The sequence below is a fragment of the Solanum verrucosum genome, unplaced genomic scaffold (assembly GCF_900185275.1).
Source record: "Solanum verrucosum unplaced genomic scaffold, falcon-dt-bn FXZP01000234.1, whole genome shotgun sequence".
NCBI lineage: Eukaryota > Viridiplantae > Streptophyta > Magnoliopsida > Solanales > Solanaceae > Solanum > Solanum verrucosum.
The window spans coordinates 92128-101923 of NW_026020440.1; the positions used below are offsets into that span (position 1 = coordinate 92128).

Sequence of the window (9796 nt, forward strand, 5' to 3'; positions counted from 1 at the left end):
TGCTTGGTGCATTATTTCCCAAAAGTATAACAAGTCAAAGGTATTGCGGGAGATTCTTCAGCAATTTACTGGCTCGGAAGGAATAGAAAGTGAGGATGACTTCGTGAAAAGCTACAAAGAGCACTACTGGATAAAAGGTACCTCATCGTCTTGGATGATGTGTGGGATATTGCAACAGGGGATTCCAAAGGTTAAGAGAGGAAATAGAATTATCTTAACTTAGCCGAAGTAGTCAGGTAGGTTTGCAAATTAAATGCCGTAGTGATCCTCTCGACCTCAACTTTTAACACCTGAAAAAAGTTGGGATCTATTCTAAAAAGGGTATTTGGAGAAGGAAGGTGCCCTTCTGAACTGTAGTATGTTGGACACCAAATAGTTGAGAAATGTAAATGTCTTCCTTTGACTGTTGTTTTGATTACTGGAGTAATTGTTAGAGTAAGGAAAGGAAAGGAAAAGGATTTGTGGCTCAAGATTCAACATAATCTGGCTTAAGATGAAGGTTATGACCATTTACTATCCACCTGAAGCCGTTGTTAGTTTACTTCGCAAGATCTCAAAAGAGCAAACGAACTCTAGTCTTAAGTTGATGCAGTTGTGGATAGCCGAAGGGTTGGTGGATCATGATATCCGGTCCAAGAAAAGTTTAGAGGAAGCAACTCAAAGTTACATGAGAGTAAGCCTTTTTTCTGATATGACCAAGGTTTACTATGTGCATGATTTTTGTTCAGTAAAAGCGAAAAAGGAAAAGTTTTTCAAGTTAATCAATTGCTCCAGTTCATGCTTCGGGTTTCATACACCGTCGTTTAACCGTTCATACTGACAAAGGCCAATGCGTTTTGTTCAATTCTAGTAAGTCTTCAGCTGGTGGTTAGCATCTCATATCTTTGAAAGGGAGCGGTTCGCTTCGTAACTCCAGCTATATCAGTCACATATCTTTGAGTGTTGCAACTGGGTAACACTTGTCTGATTTCATACTGCTCCAACATCGTTCTGATTTGTTAAACTCGAGCAGAGTTGCATTTCACTAGTTCTGCAGATTGCAGTATTAGTGTCAAGCTGATTCTGAAGATTCTCGTAACTTCTGGACATGTGTGACTGCGCGCTTAGGAGAAGCTTATTTCAACAGAGGACTACAGCTGTCCTTTAATTAAGAAATTCAGTTATAAATATAATTTACCCTTGCCGAACATAATTTGAGGAAAGGAGGCAGAGTCTTCTTTTTGCTCAGCAACAGTAAAAACTGATTCTTTTTCTGGTGAAGAAAGAACTTTTTTACCTCCAGAACAGGTCATAGAACGGCATCTATATATTCATTAAAATCTGATTCGGAAACAAGAGAATTAAAGAATGTGGTAACATACTTGAAACGCATTAATGACTTGATAGGAAGCCATGACAATTGAGACATCTCTTCCTCCAAAATTCATCTTCTTGCTCAAGGCTGGCTGGCTGAAGTAATTAGATTCCTTTGTAGACCTTCCTTTTCGAGGAGCATTAACATAAACGTTTTCTATTAGGAGAAAAGGCTCAAAATAGTCCTTTGTTTTGGCTTCAAAATCAAAGTCATCCATCTTCTTTTATATGAAGTGCTAATAGTCCTTCATGTTTAAAATATTGGTGTACTTTTAATATCCTCACTAACTCTGTTAATAATCTGTAGTATCAGTTAAGCTAAGTCTTACTAACATGTGTTTCTGGACCAATTTTCGATAGCCCAAAATCAAAAATTTTAGCCGACAGATTTTCATCAAGGACAAGCAGTATATTTGAAGATTTGACATCACGGTGCTGGGGCGGATCTACGTTGACGGTTCAACATAGATTTAACTGGGGGCCTTCCGTTTTTTTTTGTTGTTGCTATAATTGATAAAAAAAAAAAGCAGGAATGAAATCGACTATAAAATCACATAAAGAACTAAGCAAACTGAACAAAACTAAGCCTAAAAATGTCCAAAACAGAATTCAGTAAGAAAGCTTTAAATCTGAAAAGGAAATTTATCTCAGGAGTAGCAGTTAAGTGACTTCAGTTTTGTTATTTTAATAAAACTGGGAAAGATAAGGGACAACAAATTACATTAACCCATTAGAAATAGGATTCCTATAATATACAGGTTTTTTTTCTCTATCTTTTAGGGAAACCATAACCTATAAATTGAAGAATTGTATCATAGCTACCACCAAAGGCACGTTAAATATTTCTATTAATATTAACGTTGCGATCCATTAATGTTAAATATGACTGACATATTACCTGATTGTCTCATTCAAAAAATACTATGTTGTCTTAGTTTTAAAGAAGCAACACGGATGAGCATTCTCTCCAAAACATGGCTACAAGAATGGTTGACTCTTCCCAACTTGGAATTCACTATTAATTGTTGGGAAGGCAATATAAATACAATCAACACAACCATGGAGAGATATAGGAAGGGGAATATCCCTATACAAAAGTTTGAATTATTAGAGCTCTTTGCTAATTCTCATGAAGATTTCCCTCTGATTGATAAGTGGCTCGACGTTGCACTTCAGAATGGCGTAAAAGATCTTTTTCTTAACTTCACATCATACCCCATGCCTATTTTAACCATCTTATCAGCAAAAACTTTAAGAGAATTGGTTTTGCGGGGTAGTACTCGTATGCCTGTTTCGTTATCTAGTAGTGTTGTGAATTGCAATTCTTTGAGAAAGCTTTCTCTATCTCATGTAAGATTAGACGAAAACATGATTCAGACTCTACTTAATAGTTGTCCCTTGATTGCCTCTTTCATCCTTATGTATTGTTCAGGAAATCTTCGAAAGATCAAGTCGGATTCCTTGAAGGTCTTGAAGATTCATCATCTTTTCAGGATAGGGGAGATTGATGCTCCAAATTTGGTATCACTTGACTATATGGGGAATCAAATTCCTGAACTTAAAATTGCAAGAGAGTCAACCCAATTGGAGTACTCAAAAATCTATGTTGAATGCATCAACAATTTAAATGCCGCATGGTTTTGTAAGTTGAGGAAGTTTCTTTCAAATTCGTCCTCTTGGTCTCAAGTTACTCTTTATTTTATCAATTGTGGTGAGATCAACATGACAGATTTGCAAATGGACCACATAGGTTCTATTCCGCACGTGGACATTTTAAATGTCAATATTCTACAGAAGAATCAGACTATGGAGTGCCCAACTTTTGTGGATGCTTTGCTATGGAGTTGTCATCCCAAGAGACTCAACCTACACTCAAATATTAAAACGATTACACGTTTCATCAATCGTTTAATGTATATGAAGAGTTTGAGTCATTCTACTTCTCATGGAAGCACACTGTGGCATTGTCAATTAAAAGAAATAAAAGCTTTTGATGGAAAAAATCAGTCGCTGCAACTCAGAAGTGGGGAGCTTGCAAAAAGGATCGTTATGGAGGGAAAGGAGAAAGTTCATTTTTTATTAGATTGGTGATGTAGTTAATTTGTCTCTATTTCGAATTGAATGCACTTATTCTTTTCTAAAGTTTATTAATTCATTTGTCAGCTATTTACACCAGCTAATCCAAAATTAGGCTTATGTGATGTGATACTCTCCTCCATTCTAAATTATGCCTTGTGGGATTAGTCCTTCCAAATCTTTTGAACACTATCATCCATCTTTTCACATTTGGAAATTTTGTTACTATTACTGATTCTCAGGAAGAAAGGGAGGGATACCGGGCTTTCCACAGAGGACTTCAAACATTACAATATCAAAAGAACAAAAATCAGATTTCTCAGTTAGTTGTTGCCTCAAATACTCTGAAGTCTGAATCAAGATATCCAAAACTTCCTTTCACTGCAGTGCTAACATGTGTTTCTGGACTAATTTTCGATAGGACAAAATCAAAAACCTTAGCTCGGAGATTTACATGAAGCAATATATTCGAAGATTTGACATAATGATGGATAGTTGCCTTCTGAGAACCAATATGAAGAAAGTGAAGTCCTTTTTATTGATCCTAAACAAATTTCAAGACTTTGTGTCCAATTCAAATTTGGAGGACCCGAGTCATAAAGGGGTTGTTATTAGGCTCACCATTGAAGGGCAAACGAAAGCAACAGGGGCATTCCCTTTTTTTTTTTGCAATAATTGATCAAAAACAGGAACGAAATATAAAAGCACATAAAGAACTAAGCAAACACAAGAATGCTTATCAGGAACAAAACTACGCCTAAAATGTCCAAAACAGAATTCTGTAAGAAAGCTTTAAATCTGAAAAAGGAAATTTATTTTAATAAAACTGGGAAAGCTTTAAATCCATTAGAAATAGGATTCCTATAATATATAGGTTTTTTTGGTCTTTTAGGGAAACCATAATCTATAAATTGAAGAATTGTATATGTACCAGTTTTTTCATCACAAAGAGGTACTTGTACATTCCTTTCAATACCATAAGGTGTCTTAGAAAAACAATCTCCCTCCCTATACGTGCATTAACTTCATACTTCCCGCTGCTGGAAGTTTCACCAAATTGTATTGTTCAAGAGAAACAAGTGCCAAGGTAATGTTTGGTCTTTGTTGCTGTCAACATGAGCTAGCTATTTACACCAGCTAATCCAAAATTAGGCTTATGTGATGTGATGCTCTTCCGATATCTAATTAGGAACGAATCAATATACTTAAAATTCAGTTACCGATTAAAAAAAATTATTTCTTCGGTAACAGTATATATCTCAGAAGTATTTAGTTAGTGTTTATCATCTTGGCATATTCAGACACAAAATAAGGTTCACCCAAAAGTACTAACTTGACGAAAATTCTAGTTTCGTCACTGTTCATGCTGAGAACCTACTGATCTTGAAATTATTTAAAGCTAATTTTCATATAATCACTCTTCAGTATATATTATATAGAGCAGGGAGTAATGAAGAAAGGTTAATAAGAGAAGAGTTTTTACATACTGCATCCAATAGATGACACAAAACATTAAACATATGGAACTCTAGTTGCTGCAATTACACAGAATGTCTACACTAATAGCTTCATAGAACCTTTGCAGAACATAAGAAGGATAAAATGGAAACTAGTAACTGCTTTTACACAGGAACTGTCCTGTTATCGGATGAATGATTCTCCACTTCTGCTCCTTCCTCAGTTGAGTCTTCGTTTTCCCTTGACATCTCTTTAAGTGACTTGCCCTTCGATTCTGGAACCAAGAAAGTGAAAAATAATCCGAAAAGGTTGACTACGCCAAGGACAATGAGTGAATTCCTCACCCCAATTCCAGCAGGATACCCTGCATCAGCCTTGGTCTTGTGGTTGAGCCAAACACAGGAATCTAAATGCACCCACCATTGCCCCTAACTTTCCACATGCAGCTGGTATTCCATGGCAAGTCGACCGCAATCTAGCAGGGAAAATCTCAGCAGGCACGACAAATGTAGTGGCGTTGGGTCCAAAGTAAGCAAAGAAGAAGGTGAGTGAATAGAGGACCACAAACCCGATAAGGTGGCCAGGGAGAGTCCAGTGGTGGTAAGGAATGGCTAGAGCAAACATGAACACTGTCATCATTGTGAAACCAATCAATTGAATGGTAAACCTGCCAATCCTGTCAATGAGGAATACTGTGAACCAGTATCCAGGCATGGTACTGCAGAGAGCGATAAGAGTTTGGGCTCCTGCAATTTTTTGAACCTCTTCAATTGCATTCATAGTCTTGGCAGCAGGAATCCATCCAATGGCACTGAAGATATCCTTTTGGAGCAAGTTTTGGCTGTAGTATGCAATATCAAGAAGAAACCATGTGCTGGCTGTGCCAAGCAAGTGAAGTCCATGTCGCCTAAGAAATTTTTTCGTGAACACACAAAATTCATTGCCGGACTTTACAGCAAGCTCTTTTTGGTCTGTCCCAATGTCAACCTGCATAACCTTTTCCATATCTGCAGTGGCCTGCTTCACATTCTTGGCTACAAGAGCCGTGTAACGAGCCGTTTCAGGCATCTTCATCCTCCAATAGTAAGTGAGAAGAGCAGGAAGTGACCCAGCCATCAATAGGATCCTCCACACATAATCTGCTTGAGGAACGGTTGAACCAAGGGGATCCACTTGATAGGTTGGCGCCTTGAAACAAGCCTGGAATACAGCAGAGATAATGATGGCAAAGATACCACCTCCGAGGATACCAAATCCTTGGATAGCGATAACAGCAGCAATGAAGGCACCCCTAGTGTTTTTGTTGGCATATTCAGACATAATAGTAGCAGAAAGGGGGTAATCCCCACCAATTCCAAAACCTAAGCCAGGAGCGAAAGAAGCAGAGGGTGGCCATGACGGTCTTAGGATCCCTATCAAAAGAAAGGCCAGAAGCAGTGGAACAGATAGACATAATCATAAGGGTTATGCCATAGACTTTCTTCCTTCCTATTTTGTCGCCAATCCATTCAAAGAAAAGTTGTCCCGCAATGATACCACAGAAGGCGACACCATTGATAGCAGCGGAAACATTAGGAGGTAGTGTGAACCAGGCTTTGAAGAGCCATCGACATGGTAGTAAATACGTCCAAGCAACTTAGTGACTAGAGATGTGCAGAAGAGATCATAGGCATCAGTAAAAAATGGGAATCCATACTAGCTATTATGATTGCTTTGAAGTGATACCATTGTGTTCAGAGGCGGTGTCAAGATTTCATGCAAGTGGATTCTAAATTTTTAAAAAGAAACAACATCTTAACCTAAAGTAATAATACGAACAAATACAAGTATTTAATTCACTAAAAACAAGTAAGGAGAAAAAAACGAAAACAAATGAGGAAAAAAATGAAAAGGGAGAGTTAAAGAGTATACACCAGAGGCCAGATGTTGGATAACAACAATTAGATCAACAATAAAAGTTAGATCCCTAACTTTTGTAGAAAAAAATTGAGTTAAACTTTTTGAATGTGAGTAGAATCAAAAGTAAAAAATTGTAGTTTCCTTTTCTTTTTTTTCATTTAACAGTTTTTTGTTTTTTAATTTTTTTTTACATAAACCCACCTACGTTTTTAATTAGTTCTTACCGTTTTCTTATTTTTTTAAAAAAAAATAAATACGACACAAATACTATTTCTTTACCGATATTCTATTTTTTAATTATTCTTTTTATATAAACACACGTTTAAAAATTAATCCAAAAAAATTGTGTGCCTACCCGAAATTTGAACCCACATTCTGCGGGGGTGAACAATCTCACTGGGTGCACAACAACCACTAGGCCAAACGCTTCAGTGTATTTATGAGTTCGCATGAAATATATATATGCATTGTACTTCATATTTTAATACAGGTCTATGGAAAAGCCTAATGGGTTTGGCTGAACCCCTTCTGCTACCGTAGCTCCGCCCCTGATTGTGTTTTTGCGGAATCAAGCGCACTCAAAACTTTTATATTCCCAGCCATTTTCACAACACAAATTTAAAAACAAGAAACAATGTTAAAATAAAGATGCAGAGGAAGGGCAGTAAATTTTCAGGTTGTTGATATTGAAAATTGACAATATCAACTCCTTTTATAAGCTTAGATTTGATTTCCCTGTCCGAATTGGTTTAGACTACGCTTGGCTTTCCTTTTTAATGCGTAACAAGAAAAGAGACGCGCTTTGTTTTTCCTCTTTAAGGAATACTAGTATACGTGCTCGTGCGTTGCACGAATAATTTAAAATGTAATAATTTTATAATTAAAAATAACTAATAAAATGTATTATTCACTTAATAATATATTTAATACATTATAGTAATAATAATATAATAATACAAATCATTAACTTATTTATTTAAGCACATTAAATTAATATTATTAGTACACAATTTAATCTATTGTATTACTATGATATCTATAGCTATATTAAATATACTTTTAGTTTTATAATATATTATGTTGAATTTTTTCTAAAAATACCATTAATTTTCTGATTATTTTATTTTGATAAAAAATCAAATACATTAAATATATTTATTTGTTTGTACTTTATTCTCTGTATATGGTTTGAATAAAAAAAATAGAGGAAGAGGAGGAAGAACAAACCCAGGAAGAGGAGATCATATCCTCGCTCAACAAGGCAACAGAACATTAACATCATTTAATATTAATGATTTAGTTGCCTCATCAAGTGGAACTAGTGGTATTAATATAAACCACCCGATGTATAAGGAGTTCATGGATTTTATGAAATCCAAAAAAGAGTTGGATAATAATCCACCATCATACTCTTCAATTCTAATGGACGATGAGAACATAGAGGTCTTTGATATGAATGACAAAAAAGAAGTTATACTTCTTTTAGAAGAAAATGATCTCAAATGGAGGAATGAGCCATGGCAAATAATGGCTAGGTATTTGGATACAGTATCTTATACTACTACTGTTTACAAATATAGAATGCATTATGAGATAATACTCTCATCTACAGGGTGCGAATTTCAGCACTTCTACCCTGCCAATACCAAGAAAGTTTATAACTTTTCCAAAATAATTATAAAAAAGATTATAGCACCTGAAGAATGGGGTATGAGTACATTGAAGGAATTGGATTATATTCACCCAGAACAGAAGATCGCGGTAAAATACAATTACTGGGATTATATTGATGGATTTAATAAAGTCCTTTTATATGAGAATGCTAATAGAAAGCATTCATGGTTTATTAAAATATGTTCTAATATATCTGACAGGCATATTCCTAATTGGTTTTGCAAATGGTGGACTTTATATGGTCCTTCGGTAAAAATCTTACCAGAATCATACAAGAAATTATATTTAGAATGGATAGACATATCCCCAAAATTAATAAATTTGCAGGAAGAAAATATATTCTTCGAGGGAATATCCCTAATGTATTTTTTCATTGAATTTTCAATTCCTTGGATCATGAAATGGTCAATAGAAGTTAATAATACTTCAGAAGGATTTCCTTGTTTGCAGAGGACCTTTTATACAAAGTTCTGGAGTAAGTTACTTCAGAAGAACCTTGAAGGCCAAATGCATGGCCAAGAGATTATTGATTTAATCAATGTTAAAATCAACAAGTATTATGATACTGCCACCTCAGAACCACAAGTAACAGAGGATTTGAGTCCATTCAAAAAAATCACAAGAAAACTTTAAATGAAGAAAGGACTTATCTCCAAATCTGAAGCCATAGCATTATATATGGAGGAAGTAAAAAAAGATTTGATGAGAAATCTTAACATAGATATAAAAGATGATATCTCTATGACATCAGCAAGTCATACAAATAAAGAAGATGATAAAGAAGATACATGCATTGCTGGGGAAGGACAAGATGTTGATGAAGATGAAGAGATAGATATTGAAACTATTCTCAAAAGATATCAACATCTTGTTCTTCCCCAGCAATGCATGTATCTTCTTTATCATCTTGTCCTTCCCCATCAATGATGTTAATGTTTTGTTGCCTTGTTGAGCGAGGATATGATCACCTCTTTCTCTCCTGGATGGAGGGGGGCATGATGGTCTCATCCTGAAAAGGAAAATAATTATTAGTTTAGATATTCTCTAGTAAGAAAATCAGGAAGACTATTATCTTCACCCTTCTTATACTGCAATTCAAAATCGAAAGGTGCTAAAAGGGCTTGCCATCTAGCAAACATTTGCTTAGAAACATCATGTTTACGGTCTTTATTAAACATAAATCTAGTTTCTTGGCAATCTGTTTTTATTAAACACTTTTGATTATAAAGATCGCCTTGGAACTTAAGAACACATATAGCCAAGATTTCTTTAGCTATAGTAGCATAATTTTTCTGGGCATCATTCCATTTGCCAGAATAAAATTGAACAATATAAT

At 35.3% G+C, this 9796-nt stretch overlaps 1 protein-coding gene and 1 pseudogene across 1 annotated transcript; one reads left to right on the top strand and one right to left on the bottom strand.

The window, feature by feature from the left end:
* The first annotated feature begins 2235 nt into the window (after positions 1–2235).
* On the top strand, positions 2236–3444 carry LOC125808303 (F-box/FBD/LRR-repeat protein At1g13570-like). Its single transcript, XM_049488027.1, has one exon. The coding sequence runs from the start codon at positions 2236–2238 to the stop codon at positions 3442–3444; it is 1209 nt and encodes a 402-aa protein (XP_049343984.1).
* Positions 3445–5051: 1607 nt separating this feature from the next.
* Positions 5052–7389, bottom strand: LOC125808259 (low affinity inorganic phosphate transporter 1-like; annotated as a pseudogene).
* Positions 7390–9796: the final 2407 nt, after the last annotated feature.

Excerpts from the sequence above, each read along its gene's own strand:
- LOC125808303 (XM_049488027.1), top strand. The coding sequence starts at position 2,236 with ATGACTGACATATTACCTGATTGTCTCATTCAAAAAATACTATGTTGT.